This window comes from Tachyglossus aculeatus, chromosome 9, assembly GCF_015852505.1.
Source record: "Tachyglossus aculeatus isolate mTacAcu1 chromosome 9, mTacAcu1.pri, whole genome shotgun sequence".
NCBI lineage: Eukaryota > Metazoa > Chordata > Mammalia > Monotremata > Tachyglossidae > Tachyglossus > Tachyglossus aculeatus.
In genome coordinates, this window is record NC_052074.1 from 4,505,874 (window position 1) to 4,527,896 (window position 22,023).

The 22,023-nt window shown below is 46.1% G+C and overlaps 1 protein-coding gene across 1 annotated transcript in view; it reads right to left on the reverse strand.

Moving 5' to 3' along the window:
- Positions 1–22,023, reverse strand: part of PSME4 (proteasome activator subunit 4) — a 129,059-nt gene that overhangs the window by 73,186 nt on the left and 33,850 nt on the right. Inside the window, exons 4-14 of the mRNA XM_038750814.1 lie at positions 19,973–20,017; positions 17,625–17,774; positions 16,706–16,769; positions 15,045–15,119; positions 10,510–10,632; positions 8,222–8,314; positions 7,119–7,384; positions 4,046–4,232; positions 2,834–2,923; positions 1,233–1,297; positions 171–321 (exon numbers count right to left, since the gene is read on the reverse strand). Of these exons, the coding sequence (XP_038606742.1) occupies positions 171–321; positions 1,233–1,297; positions 2,834–2,923; positions 4,046–4,232; positions 7,119–7,384; positions 8,222–8,314; positions 10,510–10,632; positions 15,045–15,119; positions 16,706–16,769; positions 17,625–17,774; positions 19,973–20,017 (1,309 nt within the window). The remainder of the gene's footprint in view (positions 1–170; positions 322–1,232; positions 1,298–2,833; positions 2,924–4,045; positions 4,233–7,118; positions 7,385–8,221; positions 8,315–10,509; positions 10,633–15,044; positions 15,120–16,705; positions 16,770–17,624; positions 17,775–19,972; positions 20,018–22,023) is intronic.

The following is a 22,023-nucleotide window of genomic DNA, read 5'->3' on the forward strand; positions in this document are numbered from 1 at the left end:
AGCCACTTAGAATTAGCCCTTTAACTGTTCTGTGCTTTTCTGATCGCTGTTATGGTGTGGGCCAGAAGGAAGAGACCACAGTCCAACTCTGACTGCCAAGTCGCTTTTTAAAAAGAACCACACATTAAAAATCAAGCGGATCCCAGAACTGGAACCTGATGGGGTGATACCTTAAATATATCCTTAGAGCACTGGGTGAGGATTGTACTGAAAGTGGAAGACAGCCCCAATTCCACCAAACTCTCCAAGTGAGTCATCTTCTCAGTTTCTGTCTCCTCCCTTGTTTGTTCCAGGGTGCTGCTTTCTATGAGCCCAAAACACCTGCAAGGAGAATAATTATGGAATGTGTTATGCACTTACTACGTGTCAAGCCCCCTTCATAGCACTGGGGTAGAGTCGAGTTAATAATAATAATGTAATAATGTTGCCATTTGTTAAGCGCTTACTATGTGGAAAGCACTGTTCTAAGCGCTGGGGGGGGATACAAAGTGATCAGGTTGTCCCATGTGGGGTTCACAGTCTTAATCCCCATTTTACAGATGAGGTAACTGAGGCTCAGAGAAGTTAAGTGACTTGCCCAAGGTCACACAGCAGACATGTGGCGGAGCCAGGATTCGAACCCATGACCTCTGACTCCAAAGCCCGGGCTCTTTCCGCTGAGCCACGCTGCTTCTCTTAATCACGTTGGACGCAGTCCCTGTCCCAGTCTAAGTATGAGGGAGAGCGGGTATTGAATCCCCACTTTACGGTTGAGGAAACTGAGGCCCAGAGAAGTGAAGCGACGACGGTATCTGTTAAGTGCTCACTATGTGCCAGGCACTGTACTAAGCACTGTGGAGGATACAAGCAAATCGAGTCGGACACGGTCCTAGATGGGGCTCACAGTCTCAATCCCCATTTTGCAGATGAGGTAACTGAGGAACAAAGAGAAGAGAAGTGACTGGCCCAAGGTCACGTATCAAGCAAGTGCCAGAGCCATAATTAGAACCCAGGCCCTCTCTCTCCCAGGCCTGTGTTCTTTCCACTAAACCAGGTTGTTTTATACTTTAGAAGATCCGAACAGGAAAGTCAGGTCAAAAAACAGCAAAATGGGCATCTGCTCAATGCTGAGCCAGCAGCTTGAGAGCAGTACGTACTCTGGGGGTTGGGAGGAGGATGTGGGGGTCCTCCATGGCAAGGGGAAAAAAGGGGGGCAGAGGCAAGCACCTGGTATGTCTCGGTCCCACTCTTACCTGTCCATGAACTGCAAGACGAAATCCTCAAATTCGGCTGAGGCCGAGCACAGCTCTCGTTCTACCTGCGAAGTTCCCAAACAAAGGCACGTACTGAATACGTGCAGCTTCAGAAAGGTCAAAACTCAAACGGCTACCTCGGCTGGAAAATGGCCAGAACCCTAAGCTTCTTTAGATTATTTTGAGAAACAGTTCTACGAACAAAATCAATTCCCTGTAAAGCCTTTTGCTCTGATTAAAAAAACCAACAACAACAAAAAACCTTCCCTGCACCCTAAGGGTCCCAACTGCCCACAGGAGTTTGGTCTTATGTCTAATGGAGGGGCACTGGAGTAAGAAAAAAAAAATCCATCGATTCAAACACAGGTCAGCACGCAGCTGTCCAGAGGCAACAATCAGCCACCACCGCTTGTGCGGCGTTCAGGCTGTTGATCTACAAATCAATCAATCAATCAATCGTATTTACTGAGCGCTTATTTTATTTACAAATAAAAGGCGAAACGCCCGGTTACTTAACTGAGTCGAGCAGAGCCAGCCAAGAGGCAGTAGGGCTCACCGGACAGGGTACCAGCCAAGAACTACGAAATTCCCTACCTTGTTGACCGTCTCTGCCCAAAAACCCCAAGGGAAAGGAACTGGACGTCTCTCTTCGGGGCACTCGCACAGAAAACGCCTCTTCAACGTTGGCCGCCACCCTCTTTCTCACTACCCTCCCCTCTCACAGAACAGTGCTTGACACATAGTGAGCCCTTAAATTCCAAAAGGATAATGACAATCAATCAATCGTATTTATTGAGCGCTTACTGTGTGCACAGCACTGTACTAAGCGCTTGGGAAGTACAAGTTGGCAACATATAGAGACAGTCCCTACCCAACAGTGGGCTCACAGTCCAAAAATGACAACAAAAATGAAATAACCTCAGCTCTGCCTGATGGCAATGGTGACGGGGAAATGAATTTATTCCCAACTGAGTCTTGTTCCTGTCAAACTGGGTCTGTTTATTGTTGCATTGTACTCTCCCGAGCGCTTAGTACAGCGCTTTGCACACGGTAAGCGCTCAGTAAATATGACTGAATGAAACAGGGCTGCCACCTCAGTTCTTTCTCCCTGGCACACGCTTCAACACTTGGGCATTTTTACCCTCAGTTCCCGATTGGGATATTCCACCTTGGAATAGTTGGTCTATTCCCTATCTGACCTCTGGTTCTTCCTCCAGTACTTGTAAATATTTTGTCTGTGCCTCCCCCAGTTAGACTGTGAGCTCCTTGTGGGCAGGGAACCTGTCTCGCTTCTATACTTTCGTGAGAGCTTAGTACAGTGCTCTGCACCTGGTAAGCACTCAATACCACCGATGGATTGATTGTTCTTTCCCAAATGTACTAATGGGGCTCTGTGCTCAGAAAATACCTTTACTGTTGCAGGTTAGGAGAACAGCTGAATGAATTCACCAACTAAATCAAATATCTCAACCCACTGCACCACTCGAGTTTTTTTTTTTATTTTCTTACAGCATATTTATAAAGTGGTTTTAAACTCAAGCGCTAAGAACCGTGAATTTAAGAATGAACACTCTGCAGTTCCAACTAGAAAGCATTCTTACTTCTGTGAGGTCATTTCTTTCTTGTAGCACAGATGAACAATCTACTAAAGGCACCAGAGTGGAAAATGTTGCTATAAACTGGAATGTGATCTGTTGGGAGATGCAAATGATTTTCAACACTTATTGCACATCAATACCGGATACAAGCATTCTTCAACTACTCAGAAGTGTGGTTCAAATACACTGTCTGCAGATAAATCGTTTGAAAGATCCCACACCCGCGATTAATCCCACAGCAATCTCAAATTTCGACAGTCTTTTGGGGAATACCTATAACCCTCAGCTGCCCGCTACATAAAAAGCCTTATTATATTTCCCCTAGTACAAGGCGTTTATTAATAATCATAGTAATAATGATGGTAATAACTGTTGCGTTTGTTAAGCGCTTACTGTGTGCCGGGCACTGTGCTAAGCGCTGGGGAGGTTACAGGTAAATCGGGTTGGACACAGTCCCTGTCCCGCGTGGGGTTCAAGGTCTCAATTCCCATTTCACAGATGAAATAACTGAGGCCTAGAGAAGTGAAGTGACTTGCCCAAGGCCACACAGCAGGCAAGTGGTGGGGCCGGGATTAGAACCCGTGATCTTCTAAACCCCAGGCCCGTGCTCTAGCCACTACCGCATGCTGTCAGTCTATGGATGACTCCGAGGCACGGTAAATAATAATAATGGCATTTATTAAGCGCTTACTATGTGCAAAGCACTGCTCTAAGCGCTGGAGAGATTACAAGGTGATCAGGTTGTCCCACGGGGGGCTCACAGTCTTAATCCCCATTTTACAGATGAGGTAACTGAGGCACAGAGAAGTGAAGTGACTTGCCCAAAGTCACACAGCTGACAGTTGGCAGAGCTGGGATTTGAACCCGTGAACCCATGACCTCTGACTCCAAAGCCCACTGAGCCATGCTGCTTCCGCATGTTACCTGCATGATAAATGCATGTTATCTGGCTACTTCCAAGCATCACAATGAGCTGCAATGCACGGGTCATGAGTGTGAAATGCATGCACATGGATCGTGACGGCTGTCCTATTCCGGAGGAAGCAGCAATTCCACGGGGCCCCCTCCTCCAAAGGCTCCTACGCTCCGCATTTCCGGAGCCCTTCTGAGGCCACGGAGACGCGGCCCGTTCGACCGGCGGGGCCCTTCTGGGGAGCGCGGCCCCCCGACTCCGGTCCCGCCGCTTTGCCGGACCGGAGGGGGGAAGGGGCTCACCATGCATTTGCTGAAGTCGTTGGGGTCCACGCCGGGCAACGCCCTCATCAACAGAGGTAGCATGTGCGTCGGGCCTTCGGGAAACCACCTCCCGCCGGACACCAGGCTCCGGGCCACCCCGATGACGCAGCTGAGCGTGGCCGTGAGCTGGTGAGGTTCGGTTAACGTCTCCAGGGCGGGGTACGTTCTGCGGTTCGAAAACACGACGGGCGTGATTTAAAATAAATACGTAAGCAAATAACAATAAAATTCAAACGGTCCCTTTCAACGTGAGAGAAAACGTTCCAACGAAAACAAAGTGGCGGCTCGAGGGATCCGGAAGTTCCCACGGGGGTCGAATTTTGTGTAGAATTAAATGCCAGAAGGCTTTTAGCATCGAGCGAGCTTCTTCGGAGAACTATCCAGATTAGCTGGCACTGCTGAGAGAATTGTGTCTTCAGCAAGCACGGACAGGAGGGGGGCACTGAAGACTAGAAAAAGAAAACAGCAGTTCTCGCCGAGGTGGCAGGAGCTGAGAGCTAAGAAAACAGTCATACGGGCACATTCCTGGGACTATAATGGTTCTCGGCTAGCGGGCCATAGGTAAATCGACAAATCAATCGGTCAAACTCGTATGTCTGGAGCGCTTAGTGTGTGCAGAGCACTGTGCTAGGCATCTGGGAGAGTACAATATAAGAGAGTCGGCAGACACGTACAGCGTCTCCGATGCCTAGCACAGCGCTCTGCACACACTAAGCGCTCCAGAAATACCATTTTGATAGACTGATTTGTCGATTTATAAGGAATGTGTCTGTTATAATGTTGGGTTGGACTCTCCCAAACGCTTAGTACAGTGTCCTGCACACGGTAAGTGCTCAATAAATACAAACGATTGATTTCTCACAATAAGCTTATAGTCTAGAGGGCTTTTCATGTACTTGATAGTTTTATCAGTCTCTGGTACTTAAGCTCATTGTGGGCGGGGAATGTGCCTTATATTCATTCATTCATTCAATCATATTTATTGAGCGCTTACTGTGTGCGGAGCACTGTACCAAGCACTTGGGAAGTACAAGTCGGCAACATTTAGAGACGGTCCCGACCCAACAACGGGCTCACAGTCTAGAAGGGGGAGACAGAGAACAAAAATAAAACATGTAGACTCTTCCGAGTGCTCAGAACAGGGCTCTGCACGAATTAGGTGCTCAATAAATGCTACTGAATGATGGATTAAACGCCTACTTTGTGCAGAGCACTGTATGAAGCAGTTGGGAGGGCACAAAACAGTTGGTCGATGCGATGCCCTGCTACACTGTAAGGTCCTTGCGGGAGTGAATGGGTCTACCAACTCCATATACGGGACTCTCCCAAGCGCTAAGCACAGTACTCTTCACACAGTAAGCACTCAATATATTCCACTGATGACTCCGTGCCCTCGAGGTGCTTAAATATGCTTCCGCCTCCACCCTTTTTTTACTAGAGTCAGTAACGTGCAGCGAGACTGGTTGATGTGAGTTTCACCTTCTCTGGAAGAGATGCCAGGGAAAAGCGGAATAGCAAGCGGCAAGAGGGAAGGAGAAGCAGCGTGGCTCAGTGGAAAGAGCCCGGGCTTTGGAGTCAGAGGTCATGGGTTCAAATCCCGGCTCCCCCACTTGTCAGCTGTGTGACTTTGGGCCAGTCACTTCACTTCTCCGGGCCTCAGTTCCCTCACCTGTAAAATGGGGTTGAAGACTGTGAGCCTCTTGTGGGACAACCTGATCACCTTGTAACCTCCCCAGCGATCAGAACAGTGCTTTGCACACAGTAAGCACTTAATGAATGCCATTAAAAAAAAAGGAGGCTCTAGAGCCTGAATTAGCCATCAATTGGAAACTGATCCCCTGGAGATAGCGGCTCATCATTTGCTCCAGAGCATCCCCTGACCCCCATTCTCCCCCGACACCAACGGAGGCTACCTAACCCGGGTAGGCGGGTAGTGATTTTCATGACCTGCCCCGCGTGTCAACGTGAAGGCGAGTCTTCAGAAATAAACAGGTTTATGGAGAGTTTACACAGGTCAGTTACACGCTTAGGGGCAGGGAACATGTCTGCTAATTCGGTTGTTCCTCTGTTCTAGACTGTGAGCCCGTTGTTGGGTAGGACTGTCTCTATCTGTTGACGATTTGCACTTCCCAAGCGCTTAGAACGGTGCTCTGCACACAGTAAGCGCTCAATAAATACGATTGAATGAATAAATGAACATAATAATAATAATGATGATGATACCATTTGTGAGGCATTTACTGTGGTCTGCACAGAGTAAGCGCTCAATAAATGCGATTGAATAAATGAACAAAATAACAATAATGATGATGATACCATTTGTGAGGCATTTACTGTGGTCTGCACAGAGTAAGCGCTCAATAAATGCGACTGAATAAATAAATGAACATAATAACAATAATGATGATGATACCATTTGTGAGGCATTTACTAGGTGCCAGTCACTGTACTAAGTGCTGGGGTGGATACAAGCAAATCAGGTTGGACCCAGCCCCTGTCCCGCAGGGGACTCACAGTCTTAATCCCCATTTTATAGATGAGGGAACTGAGGCCCAGAAAAGTGAAGTGACTCGCTCGAGGCCACAGAGCAGACAAGTGGGGGACCCGGGATTAGATCCCATGACCTTCTGCGTCCCAGGCCTGTGCTCTACCCACTAAATCATGCTGCAGTAAGGGCTCAATAAATACCACCGATTGATTGACTGCTGGTTCCAGGACTTTAAAAGAAAACCAACAACAGCATTTACAAGGGTTCAGGAAACTTAACAGATGCCATTCATCATGATGGTCTTACGATCTCTCCCTGAACCTGCTTGTGGTAGGATAGCAGTGGAAAGGGAAGAACGGACAACTGAAATCCATGGAGGGCAGGGAAGGAGAAGGAGGTGGTCCCCAGACTCCAGAGTCAGTGGCTCCCACCCCCGCGTCGGTGGGCCGGGAAAGCACGAATGATGGTCCCTGAACCCCAAAGAGGTGGTGAGAGCCAAGAAAAGCACCCAAACCCCACGAGGCACTACCCCATGGCCGGGGACGGGTGGGGAGGGGACCTTACCTTTCAAGGACAGGGGGGATGACTAACTCGGGGCGAAGGAGGGCGAGATTCTGGAGGGCCTGAGCCGCCTCCAGGCTCCCGGTTTTGCTGAACATGGCCAAAAGGACCGGCTGAATCATGCACTGTACAAAGTCTGTGACGTCCTGATCCGTGAGCTTGTGGCTATCAGGCACGGGAGTGAGCCAAGAGGGCTTCTTGTAGCGCTCGCGGTGTAATCGTCGAACGACGCTGTTTGGCAATCGCTGGAGGAGCTTCATTAACTTGTTCTGTGGACACACAAGCGAGGCAAAAAGGCCGGTTGGGTGGCCCGGAGCATCGTGCCACGGCTAAGGCAAACTATCCCCTAAAGATGATGATAATAATAATAATAATAAAAATAATAATAATCAGTACTTGTTAAGCGCTTACTTTGTGCCAAGCGCGGTTCTAAATACTGGGGTAGGTGCCAGTTAATTAGGTTGAACAAAATCCCTGCCCCACAAGGGGCTCACGGTGTCAGTAGGGGAGAACAGGATTTAATCCCCATTTGACAGAGGAGGGAATCGAGGCACAGAAAAATTTGGTGACCTGCCCAAGGTCATATAGCAGACGAGTGGCAGAGCCGGGTTTGGAACCCAGATCCTCTGATGCCCAGGTCCGTGATCTCTTTCCACTGGGCCACGCTGCTTCCATCTTGTTACTTGAAAATCAAAGGCCGTCTGAAAGGCGAGTGACGAAAGGGAGAACGACGTATTCCCGCACGGCATCTCCGGACGCAATGGTGAAAAGCCGGGGCCTGAGACACCGCAGACTCTTATCACCTCAATTTGGGCTTCAAAAGGGCTGCGGCCAAGTTTCGCCAAGCTATGAGAAGTCAGCAGCTTTTCTAACCGGCCCAGGCTTTCTTCGTCTATTTCCGGCTGCTTTTTCAAATCATTTCACGAGTCATACCGACATGTTCCTCACCGGTCCGTTTCTCCCGACCCAGTGTACATGGTGTGGCAGGATCGCTTACATCCAGCCGCTCGAGCAAGCTGGCTAAAGCCTCGGGAGCGGAGCGGAGGCGGAGAGCGGTCTGGAAAGATCGCTCCATTTCTAACGGCGTCGGGTTTCGAGACACTCACCAGCCAGCGGCCGTTATTCGATGGGTGGTAAAATGAGGCGATGCTGTTGAACAGTCCGGTCAGGTGCTTCTGCACGAGTTTACTTGGGCCACCCTGTCCAAAAACAAGTCCACTCGGGTCATCAACTCTGCACTCCCACGGATTCCCCCCAAAGTTAGAGGCACCTTCTGGTCCGGGTTTAGTTTCCCCACCCTCCTAAAATACACTAGAATGATCCATTTTTTAATTTGTCCTACACGGAAAACCTATCTTCTAGTCAAATAAAGGCCCCAAGTCACTGCTCCAACACAGCACCAACCCATACACAGTAGGACCGAGGCCGCGTTGTTTGTCTTCATAAGCGTGGCAAATCGAAAACAATTTTTCTTTCTGCTTTTCAGCTGCCTTTGGGCTTTTTTTTCCTACGGTGGCTAGTTCGATGCTGAAACCTATGTGAATCTCCTATCCCTGTGGGGTTCCCACGACAGGATCCGGGGGCCGGGAATCCCTGGACTTTATGTCCGAGAAGCAAGTTTCGACCTAAGAAAGAGACGGAGCAGAATCGAACGACCGCTTCTCGCCGGTCCCCAATATTTATCAGCGGAGTTCCCGACGTTTGATGGGAAAAATAGTCATCCTCGCATCCGCTTCAAAAGATACCCGGCCCTCGGGACAGAAGGGAATACTGTAGAAATGCTGGCCCCTGACTTGGTCAAGAGTCCGGCGGCCCTGTAATACAGGGTGGGAGCTTAACTTTGCGGCTTACGGTGACTTCGTTTCAAACAAAGGTCTGACCCACGGAGATTGGATTAGAGGGGGCCGGGGGCCTCTTCGAAACCCTGTGTTTTGATTTCCGATATCCTCGCCCCGTCTGGGCTTAGGGCAGGTTCTGAAAATGATTTAAAATGGAGTCCTTATATGGCAGGACATGCTAATCCAAAAAGTTAAAGTGTCAAAGCCCTGACTTTCACAATCGGCATTACCGAAGTTGTTACACGCTCCTAAGCTACGCCGGAAAATAACGCTGTCTTTAATAGTCCGCAGCTTGCAGTACTGCCACGGGCCAAAGTCTGTGGTAAATTGATTTCCTCAACCTCCAGCCCGGCCCCGCAAATCAACAACATGTGCTTCCCAGTCATCTGTAATGTGAAGCAACGGACCCTTATAAGCTTGCTGAAAACGGACATATAATTCATTCTGCAACTGTCCTTCAACTAAACAATGGAACTGAAAAAGACTGACGACTTAAGTCTTTTCAGTACAATTTAATCACAACGGAGTCCAGGGTCTGAATCTGCAACTGCACTCGGTTTCCTTGGAAACCGGGTCACGTCCAACGTGCCTTGTTGCGTCGTTCGAGAAGGCACATGGTGGAAGACATTAATCGTGTCTCTCAACAGGGACAACATAGGAAACAGCAGCTGAACGCTAAGCTGAAATGCCTAGGCGGAACATGATGTGGGCAACTATGGTACATAAATACACCTATCTTCCCTCTGACTTTAAACAAACCAGTTGGTCTTTGTCCGTTTCACTTGATTTGGTTTACTTAGGACACTGTAAAGAACGAAACCAAAACAGACTATTTCTAAGGCTCAAAAAGTTGCCTGAGTAGCACCAGAGAAGCACCCTCCCTGTTTCCGATCAGTTTTCAATAAGTCCAGACTTGCTCTCTCCCCTCTCCACCCTTTCTTTCCCTCTCTCATCTGAACTGGTCTCACAACTCTTTCTCTCCATGTTTCCCCTCAAGTTTTCATTTGGTAACGCTCCTAATTCCTGGAATTTGCTCTTCTGTCCTCCGCACCTGTCCTCTCCCACCTGGACCTAAGAGTCTCGTGTGGGACAGGTCCATGTTGGGTTTGCTTAGCTCCCATCTCCTTCAACACTATGCACAGTACTTTGCAGAGAGTTCGGGCTCAATGAATAACACGATTAACTGTGTCATTGATTCACTCAACCGTGCTTATTGAGCACTTACTGTGTGCAAAGCACTGTACAAAGCGCACGGGAGAATATAATACGACAACAGATATTCCCTGCCCACAATGAGCTCACAGTCTAGAGTGTTTGCCAACTGTCTTCTCCCAAGCGCTTAGTACAGTGCTCTGCACATATTAAGTGTTCGATAAATACCATTCATGATGATGACGCCCGATTCTCAATCCAAGAAGACAATGGATAATTTCAAAGCCTCAGATTTCTACAGTCAGAAAAATGAACATCTAGAAATATCGGTTGTGAAAACTATGTCAATGTAAGCAAGGTATAGCTTTGCAAGTAATACACATTTTTCGGAGAGCAGTACAAACCATCATGGCGGTGATCCAGATCACTGCATGTCCCACATCGTAGGCGTTCGTTAAAAATCTTGGAACTAAGACTTGATTACTTCCCACTGGGAGATTCAAACTTCTCAGAATCCTGGTAAATATCTACGTAATTCAAAAGGAAAAGGACAATTTGAACTACTTCACAGATGAGATGTGGGGTGGTTTACGGAGGTTTAGATAAACTTGATCTGAGATGCTTTAGCTCCAACTCTCAGTTTTGAGGGGCAAACTGTCCCGAGAAAATCCCTGTATTTGTTTTTAAAACTGCGGGTTAGGGAACACAGAAATGGATTCGGCGGCATGGACATACAAGAACTACAGAAAAAACCTTGACACGGAACAGGGCCTTGGTGTTCCAATGTGAAACTACCTTATAGAGCATGATTAGAGAAGCAGCGTGGCTCAGTGGAAAGAGCACGGGCTTTGGAGTCAGAGGTCATGGGTTCAAATCCTGACTCCGCCACTTGTCAGCTGTGTGACTTTGAGCAAGTCACTTCACTTCTCTGGGCCTCAGTTACCTCATCTGTAAAATGGGGATTAAGACTGTGAGCCCCCCGTGGGACAATCTGATCGCCTTGTATCCCCCCAGCGCTTAGAACAGTGCTTGGCACATAGTAAGCGCTTAACACCATCATTATTATTATTATGACTGGTTTTCCTTCCCAAGGGGGAGAGTCTAACGGCAACTTCCACCTTCTTCAAAGCCCTACTAAAGTTACATCTCCTCCAGGAAGCCTTCCCTGACTAATCTCTCCTGTTCCCACGCTATTTTCCTTCCATGTCACCCATTCTCTTGAACCTGAGCTGGCTAGCCAATTAGGTACTCACTCATTTGTGAATAAATCTTTATACTTGGTTGCCTCTCTGACTGTGATTTATTTTAATAATAATATTAACGATGGCATTTATTAAGTGCTATGTGCAAGTCACTGTTCTAAGTGCTGGGGAGGTTACAAGGTGATCAGGTTGTCCCACGGGGCTCACAGTCTTCATCCCCATTTTACAGATGAGGTAACTGAGGCCCAGAGAAGTGAAGTGACTTGCCCAAAGTCACACAGCTGACAACTGGTGGAGCCGGGATTTGAACCCATGACCTCTGACTCCAAAGCCCGGGCTCTTTCCACTGAGCCGCGCTGTGGTATCTCCCTTGCTAGACTTCAAGCTCTTGAGGGGAGGGATTGAGTCTATTTACACTAAAGTACCCTCCTAAGCGTTCAGTACGGTGCAGTGCACAAAGTAAGTGCTCTACAAACCCCACTGATTGACTGACCTCTTCTCAAGCAGCCTGGCCTAGTGGAAAGGGTCCAGGAGTCAGAAGGACCTGGGTTCTAACCTCAGATCCACCATTTAAAAATAAAAACAATAATAATAATAACTGTGGTATTTGGTACATAGTAAGCGCTTAACAAATACCCTCAGTATTATTATTATTTAATAAGCGCTTACTATGTGCCAAGCACTTTTCTAAGCGTGGGGGTGGATACAGGGTAATCAGGTTGTCCCACGTGGGGCTCACACTTTCAATCCCCATTTTACTGATGAGGGAACTGAGGCACAGAGAAGTTAAGTGACTTGCCTGAGGTCACACAGCAGACAAGTGGCGGAGCCAGGATTAGAACCCACGTCCTCTGACTCCCAAGCCCGGGCTCTTTCCACTGAGCCATGCTGCTTTCTGTCTGCTGGGTGACGTTGGGGTTGGGTAGGGACTGTCTCTATATGTTGTCAACTTGTACTTCCCAAGCACTTAGGACAGTGCTCTGCACACAGTAAGCGCTCAATAAATACGACTGAACGAATGAGATCATCATCAATTGTATTTATTGAGCGCTTACTGTGTGCAGAGCACTGTAGTAAGCGCTAAGTACTAAGTGAATGAGATCACTTAATGTCCCTGGGCCCTAATGTCCTGATCTTAAAATGGGGATTAAGTCCTTTTAGACAGTCCTTTTAGGCTGTGAGCCCACTACTGGGTAGGGACTGTCTCTATATGTTGCCAACCTGTACTTCCCAAGCGCTTAGTACAGTGCTCTGCACACAGTAAGCGCTCAATAAATACGACTGATGATTAAGACTGTAAGCCCCATTTGGGACAGGGACTGGGTCCAACCCGATTTTCTTGGATCTACCCCAGCACTTAGTATGGTGCCGGGCACATAATAACCGCTCAGCAAGGACCACAATTATTATTATTCTCCTAGAGTCAATGAATCAAACGTATAGACTGAGCGCTTACTGAGTGCTGAGCCCCATACTAAGCGCTTGGGGACAGCAGGATACAACGGAGCACACGTTCCCTGTCCACAGCAAGTTTACAGTCTAGATAGGGCTGTAGAAGGAAAATGGGGGAAGAACCACGGTAACTTTCCTCTGAAAGGGTGCCATGCCCTTTGGTGGCACTTAATTCATAACCAGCGGCAGCAGTGACTCCCCCAAATTTGGGGGTACAGAGGGCAAGCAGCAGCAATAGCTGCCTCAGCTGAAGCAGCAGCTGTGTGAATGTTGGACCTCTGAAGCGAGATGATTCCCAACTTCTATCCCCTAGCCACACTAGTATGACTGCTCTCATTCTGTTTGTTTTTACTTTATGGGGATTTGTCCTTCCCTTATATTGTTGTAATTTTTTAAAATTATTATTTCATCTCCCCTTATGTGCCGCCGCCGGTCACTCAATCGTATTTATTGAGCATTTAATGTGTGCAGAGAGCCGTACTAAGCGCTTGGGAGAGTGGAGACATGTTCTCTGGCCATGACAAGACGAGTCCCCTTTTATCCTTAGATTGTGAGCATCTCCTAGACTGTCAGCTCATTGTGGGAAGAGAATATGTCTACCAAACCTGATGTGTTGTACTCTCCCAAGTGCTTACTTAGTACAGAATCCTGGACACAATAAGCACTCAGTAAATACCACTGAGGATGATGTCAGAGCCTGTCCCTAATCCCCACCCATTACTTAGTAAACTGGTTTGCAGGCAATAAGCGCTTAATGCCGTTACTACTAATGTAACTGAATGGGGAATGAGGGAGGTGTCAATGGAGAAAGACAAGAGCACATGAGAGAAAATGGAAAGAATAAAAATAAATAGGGATAAAATGCTTCTTTCCTAAAATACCCCTAGAGGAAAGAAAGTAGAGAAGCATCCCAGGGATTTTTTTATATAAAAGATATATACTCCCAGGGGTCCTTCCATAAATATGAGTAATTGATAGAAATTGAACCTTGTTTAGGTTTGGGAATGGAGCTGTCCGTTTCCTCCAAATTTCACCACGTATTTAATGAAAGTACTTTGGGGCAAGATTGAAAAGATTGTGGCTGTTTGATGAAGAACTCTGCCACGTTTTGGTAAAGAAAGTAGGTAGACTGGAAGCTTAAGAAAATGAAACAAAATTAGAGGAAAAGTCCACTTCCTGCCTTTAGAATGCTCAGTTGGTGTTACATGACCTCACTGGCCTATGTTAAGGGAAGTTCATGATTTTTAGTGCCATCCTCACTACCAATTTGATAGAGCTGTATTATGGCCGGGGAGAAGGAGGGCAGGGCAGATTGACGTAATTACAGAAGGATGAAAAATCACCAGCGAAGAGGTTTAAAACACTTAAAGGGCAGTGACTCCTGGTCAGCATACTCTCCCACGTCCCAAAATGGCTAATGGGCCTGTAATTCTCTTAAATAGGCCCTAAAGATAGGGAGCCTGCAATCTCCTCCCAGTGACGGAACTGATGGCACTGTCATTACATCTGCGGATTACTCCCAACTGGGGACCTCTTCCAAGACGGGCTGGGGATTAAAAGTGACCGGGCCAAGCTAGAGAAATGGCCCATCAAGCTGGGGGGGGCATTCGAGAGGGACATGGGACAACTGTTCCTCAAGAAGCAATATCACATGAAGGAGATTAGATGGGGTGCAACTTCCAAAGATAATCGCTCACCTCCACACATCAATCATAATATTCCAATTACTTAGGATGGAAATCTGGCATAGTTTACCCACAATCTTCCAATAGGGAATACACAGATAAGACTAATTCAGAACATTTATAAAAGGGGAAATGTTACCACATTGGCATTTGTATTGATTCCTTCAAAACCAGAACACTGGAGGACACAGGACGAGCTAGACTGTAAGCTCATCGTGGGCGGGGCGTGTGTCTGTTTATTGTGTTGTACTCACCCATGCGCTTAGTACAGTGCTCTGCAAACAGTAAGCGCTCAATAAATATGACTGACAACTCTGCCAAATCCTGAGCAAGCCATTTGACCTCCCTTTGCCTCAGTTTCCTCATCTGTAAAACGGAGACAATACCTACCTTTCCTTCTCTCACGGATGTGGGGAAGATGAAATAATCAGAGAAAAAGTCCTCTGATAAACTAAACATGCTATTGAAACGTAAGGTGTTATAACTGCTATTGTTGTAACTGCTTCAACTACAGTACTGCGTGTGGAGTTTAAAACAGCACACCACCCAGGCATCAGTTCAGAGAGGTACTGTAAGATTTTTACATTCCAAAATTCTTACCTTTGGTACATACGGATCCCAATCTATGTACCCGATGTTATCTGTGGCCAAGCGGGCAAAAAGATTTACGAGATGCTGAAAATAGATGGAAGGGGAACAAGGAGATAATGGGAGAGAATGGGGGGGGTGGGGGGGGAGAGACAGAGGGGAAAAGTGGGGAGGGGAGAGGGAGGGAGAGAGGGAGATGGGGGGATGAAGAGAGGGGAGGAGAGAGCGAGAGAGAGAGCGATCAGTACTTATTATTTTTATTTTCCAAGTTTTCAAAACCATTAATTGGCCTTGGGCTTTCTTTCTATATTACAGTCTTATTCAGCAAGTCAATTGTAAATGATATCTTCATAGGATAGCTGATTTCTCTGAAGCTCTACATCTTTAAAACCCAGGTTTTCTTTTGTTGTCCTTAAACAAAATTTACTCCTATCAGCTACTAAAATTAACTAGCACTTTTAGATATCAGAGCCATCTCTACAATCATTTCCGAAATTCAAAAGAGCCCTCAATTACTACAAAGAAACCCAACATTTATTTACTTACTATGTGACTATTGGTTAGACACAAAGCTGAAGTTATCTCCCTTGTGGGGTTTAAAAGGACGGTAAAGTCAATGGGGAAAAATAGGAATTTATCATAGGGTATGGATTTTTAGGATTTTCACCAATTTAACCCAATTTCTTCTACTTACCAAATTTTTTTTTTATCCTTCACTTTATCATAAACATTCTTCTGCCCAAATGGCCTAGCCTAATTTCAAAGCCACCCTAACTCTGCCTGGCCAAACTAAAACTGATTTGGTGCGTTTGCGCTGATGAACTGTGGACATTTCCGCTTTTGGAAACGTTTGGTCATTTATTAATTTGTATTTTTTTTTCCTGGGTATTTTCCTTCTCCCCACGCTGTAAAAGTATCTGAAAAGTACTGGGTTATTAGCACTGGGGGGGTCAGTCATTCACTAGTCTCTTTCACGTCATCACTCTGCCTGCCCCAAGATCTAGCCTGCACCTGGCAAGTGAGATTTCTTATTTCAGACTAATGTTGGAGCTTGAAATCCTAATTAGATAGGGATGCCTTAACAGGGCTGTATAAGCCAAGAGTTGGTGTAGTGTGATGTGAAACATCCGGTGAACCACCGGTATTTGCAAATGCCGGGAAGAGGGAAACTGTTACCTAAGCAACACTCGCTAGGCACTTGGAGTTGCAAGAGGCAGAAAAAACATAGGAAAAAACAAAACCGCAACATTTTGAGCTTAGTACAGTGCTCTGCACACAGTAAGCGCTCAATAAATATGACTGAATGAATTTTGAGGCTTAAACCGGATTCATTCAATTGTACTGGGTCTCTGTTCAATCTATTTAAAAACAGAATAAAAGTAGTAATTCATTAGAAATGTTGGCATTCAATTCACCACACTGAAGTGGAAGCAAGGATGCACCAAGGATCTCCTCGACATTAAGGATGTACCACCTAATATCTCCAAGCCCTCTACGTCCCTATCCAAATTGTACCTGGAAAATCCATGCCCTAAATTACAATGTAATGGGTGAGGAAAACGAAAAACAGACATTTTGACTGGAGCTTGAAATGTGTAATTAAGCTTACCGAGAGCAATGGCTTAGTTGCCTTTCCTCCAATGTCTAGTGAGAAAAAAAAAACGGATACTCACCCCCTCCCATTGTGGGAGATTCTGAACTGAAACCCAAAGACCGAGCAACTCATCAAACCAGAGCCTGAAGGGAGGGAAAGAAAAGTACATCGCTAGTCACCTATGGGTCCTTAGGATAGATTTCCCTCTCTTCATGTTTTCGAAAGTAAATCGCTTGTAACTATAGACTATGAGACGACATACACATTCCTACATTAACAGCAGAATGGAACAAAACTAGATTCCCCCTCAGTCTGACCTCCTCTTCTCTGTCCATTTCTACACCAGTAAGAGAGAGCGCACGCTCTTCTCTCATTTAGATTCATTTCTAACACCCTGAAAATGGACTGAATCCCCAAAACGATCCGTCCGTGTTGCTAACGGAAAGAACACGGGCTTGGAAGTCAGAGGGCGTGGGTTCTAAAACCAGCTCCGCTTCTTGAATGCTGTTTACCTGGGGCGAGTCGCTTCCCGTCTCTGTGCTCCAGTTTCCTCATCTGTAAAATGGGGATTCAATACCTGCTCTGCATCCCAATTAACCTGTGAGTCCCATGAAGGACAGGGACTGTGTCCAACCTGATTTACTTATATCTCCCCCAGCGCTCAATTCAGTGCTCGGCATGGAGTAAGCGCTTATCAAATATCACAATTATTATTGTTTCACCAATCACTGTTTCTATGACGTCCAGTGGCTTTCTTCCAATGCCTGCGTGACAATCTGGCCTTAATTTCATGCCAAACCTTTTCATTCATTATTCCCTCATCACAAATCTCTTCCTACCCTGATTTCAACTGACTCCTTTTCACCCTCATGTGATCTTCATGTTCTTCAGAACTGCCCATTCATATTCTATTACATTTGAGGGTTCCCCCTCCATCCTGTTGAACACCCCCTTCATCTGTGCTTCCAACCTAAACGGAGATTCAGGCGTCCACTTACTTAAAACCTTTATGATGTAGTTCTGGCGGAAGAGAGGTAGGAAGAAATATTTCAAAGTACGTGATGGCCTTCTGCATCGTGACGTCAAAAGGACACATTAAAGGCCGCCATTCTTCCAGCATTTCTGCAGTGGCATCGTCTGGAAAATACCTAACCGAGAAGCACAGGGTGAACTCACTTTCAGAAATGGGGAGGGGGAAACATAGGCATGGGAATCAACGTGTCAGCAGAAAACTTCAAATGTCCCTCGAGGCGATAGGTTTCAGCTCATCCCTCAACTCCATAGCACTTATATGCATATCTTGAAATTATATATTATAAATTATTTATATTAATGTCTGCATCCCCCTCTAGACTGTAATCTCTTTGTGGGCAGAAAAAATGCCTAACCCCGTTGCATCGTACTCTCTCAAGAGCTTAGTACAGTGCTCTGCTCATAATAAGTGCTCAACAATTACCACTGATTGATCTGGACTGGCAAATGAACCAAATCTACCCAGAGAGCTCACACTAAAACCCCGGCTCATGGCTGGCAGCAAGTGCTCTTCCAAAAATGATTGTACGTCATCACGGCCCGGGAAAATGAACCTGACGCTTTGTCAAGAGAGACAAACCCAGCTACTCAGAATTATAATTTCATGTCATTATACTGGGAGGAACGATAAAATGCCCAGAAATGGTTGTTTTCCGAATACAAAAATGAATGTTTCTCGCCCTAGCTGGACTGCCGCAAGTTCACTCAACCTTCTGACCATTTTCCCAGGGTCTGTTTCTAGTCCCTGGCAGAAAGATTAGCTGCATTTTAAGCTACTCATTCTATTGCACTCTCTCTTAAGCGCTTGGAACAGTACTGTGCATACTGAAAGTTCTCAATAAATGCCACAGATTAACAGTACTGTATAGAAAATGCCTTTCTTTCACCATTTGAAACTCTAGCAATCTACTGCATACATTTTTTCTCCCTTTCTCTTTCTTTCTCTCTCTCTCTCGTAAGAGAACTCTGGGTTTTTAATCTGGCATCCAGAAAAGGTGGGGTGGGGCCTTGTGTTGACATGAATCTAGAAACCCACAAGTCTCATAAAGAAAAGCTGCCGCTGGCGGCAATCAACAAGATTCCCAGCTGCAAACCACCCCCTGCAACACACACACACACACACACATACACACAAACTGCACACATGCACACCAGACAGGAAATAGACTAGCGAAAAAGCAGATTATCCAGGATAAAACCAGGCAAATAGCTGCCCCTGCAGAAGCTGATAATACGGGGCAGTATAACCCACAAACTTAAAAACCAGGCAGCAGACAAGAAAGCAGCATGGCCTAGTGGGAGGAACACGGGCCGAGGACTTGGGTTCTAATCCTGGCTCTGGCACTTCATCTGCTGCGTGATCTTGGGCAAATCGCTTCACTTCTCTGTGCCTCAGTATCCTCATCTGTAAAGAGCGTAAGCCCCAAGTGGGATAGGGACTGTGTCCAACCTCATTAACTTGTATCTCTACCCCAGTGCTTAGAACAGTGCTTGCACACATAGCAAACGCTTAACAAGTACTATAATTAATTAAAACAACAGACTATTTCTGAGGTGAGAAATGCCGTCGAGGCGGGTCGATGGTCAGGTCTCCCGTCATGGCCATCTGATGCCTGGGATTCTAGTTGGCATCCCCCAGAACGTTCAGGGGTGTGCCACTCAACATCCCTGGCTTTCCCCTTCCCAGTTGGGATTTTGTCTGGTAACCGCTTAGACATCCTCAGTCCTTGACTAGGGCAAATCCTGAAATTCATCCGGGGGCCTGAAATCCGTCCATCATGAAAACAGCGGCCCTCTTCAATGGTGACACTAAACACTGAGCCCCTGGTTGGAACTTAACTCACTGGACGTGATGATGGGACTATATAACATCTTACTTATGAATCCCTTTGGGAGCATCTGAATTATTTGAAATGATAGCAACATTATGATTCTAATCATCATAGGCGTACACCAAATTCATTTACATATATTTCAAAAGATTTTCCTTTTTAAAAAAAAAAAACGAGTCTTCGTTTTCCCACCCACAGTCTTGCCAAAATGTGGCTCCTAATTACAATATAATGAGCCGACTTCTGAGTGTCATACCTGGCTAGTGAATTATTTCCCGCTTAAATGGGGGGGAAAAAATAGTTCATTTTGTTACCTCTTTCCCAATATTCATTAGACAGAGCCCTGAATTTGATCTGCCAAGAACCTGTGTTTCACCCGAACCAAAACACATTTGTCTTTTACCCACTTCAAAACGCACTCAGTTATGAGAAATTTCCCAATTCGTAAACATAATGAACACGTCAACAAGTAAGGTACTTACGGGCGGCAGCTTTTCACTAGAGTTTTTAGAACATTTTCTACAGAACTGGAAAAGAGAAAAAAAAATGTCAATGGGTCAATTCGATTAGAATATTTCAGACTGGCATACAATTAAATCTACTGACAAACGGTTGTTTTAATCAGACGAGACTGATGCAATTAGACACCATCTGTGGACATGCAGGAGCTAAATCCTTCTCTTCCACAGAGACCTAATCACGAGGAATAAAACTGTTCTGCTCAGCTTCGGACTCCACGTCCCCCTGCTTCCCCTCTCCAGGGTTCTCTGAGCTGGGGGGAAAAAATGACTACCCTGACAATACCAGAAATGAGTTCCCTCTTCTGAATCAAAACAGCTCTCCCTGAAAAACAATCAATCGCATTTATTGAGCGCTTACCATGTGCAGACCACTGTACTAAGCACACAGAAAAGTACACTATAACAGAATCAGCAGGCACGTACCCTGCCTGTAACGAGCAGATGTCCAAAGCCTTAAACCCTGGCTAGTGAAGTCCGCAAAGAGCAATCGGTGGCTTAAACTTGAAACTCGAAACATACCTATCAGTTTTCACTGGCTGTCACTACATCGATCGGACAAATTCCCAGCACATCAAAAATCACTGTGCTTGCTTCAGCCCTACTACTAGCAAAGTCAATTTCCCTGAAGCACACCAATCACATTTGCCATCTCTGTGGCCCTGATTACGTTTGATCTAGAACCAGAAAGCGTTACTTTGTTTGGCCATTCAATAAGCACATATTCTGCTACGCCATTAAAACCTTAAACGAGTGTCTCCAATCAAAAGTAATCAACTTGCTCTTTCCACTGGGGAAGCCTAATTAAAAGGTATCTTCTCCTCCGATATTGGTAAATAACATCTTTTAATCAAACGGGCACCACCTTCAGTTCCATTACTGGTCAGAAGAATCATCAACGGCCACCAAAGCTCCCAAATAATATCATATATGGGAAGATTATGGAATGAGGACCACCAAAATCAACACCTAAAAAGCTATCGCTCCTAGTGAAGGTTTCTGAGCCAGAAGTGGTGAATTTCTTTTCTTTTAACACCAAACAGCACCCTGTACATTTACCCACACTTGCCCAGAAGAGAAATCTACTTTTGTTGATTTCTCAGGACTTTCAAAATCATGTTAGATTTTTTTCCCAGTGGACTCTCACTTGCCCACCACGCCTCCAATACATATTATGGGGAATTGCAAAAATCAGCGTTGGACCTAATTCTACGGAAGTACACCGCTTTCCAACTTCTCAGGAAGGTTAAAGAATTTTGGAATTTCCAAGTGGGTGGGACACTTCTCTCATAACATGAGTGTCAGAGCCCTGTAATTCCACTTCTCCCCTTGAGTCAGAGTTCCTGAAAGAATTAGGGGAAACTAGGGGAAATCTGGGTTGATCCCATGCCAGATCCGGCAGGGAACAAGGAGCTTTTTGAAGGCAGCGCATCGGAGCTGCATTTTCTCTGGGAAAAGGCTGAAATGCCCTAGATGTGGGGGAACATCGTAACACAGAATGGGAAGGGTTGTTGTTTGGCTTTTTTAACCAAGGTTGTTTACTAAACCTCAGACAGACAATTAATTTTAAGAAAGGAAGGATAATGGTCTTTTCACAAGTATATCCTTTAAATCCTGGTAGCAATAAACTGGGGGGCAAACAATGGGGCTAACTGGCAAGACGGTCCTAGTGAGAGGATCCGAACGGTTGCCGGCCGTGGCACGGACGTTTCTTTGGAAATTCTCCAATGGCCAATTCCGTCTCAAAGAAAACTCTGGGCGTGGATTCCACCCAGACTTGTAGTTTAAAGCTTTCTTTTCGCTACTGCTTGGTTGGCGTCGATTGCCTCTGGGGAGAATGTGGATTTATAAGTGGTTTGGACCCCTCAGAACATTCTGCTGCAATATGAGGCCCCTTTCCCGTGTTACCCTCTCGCTAAATCGCAGAGAGGGGAAACGAACAAACAACTCTGGAAATCAAGCCAGAGAGGGTGATGTACACAGAGCCTCTCCAGAGTCATCTCCATTTCAATAAG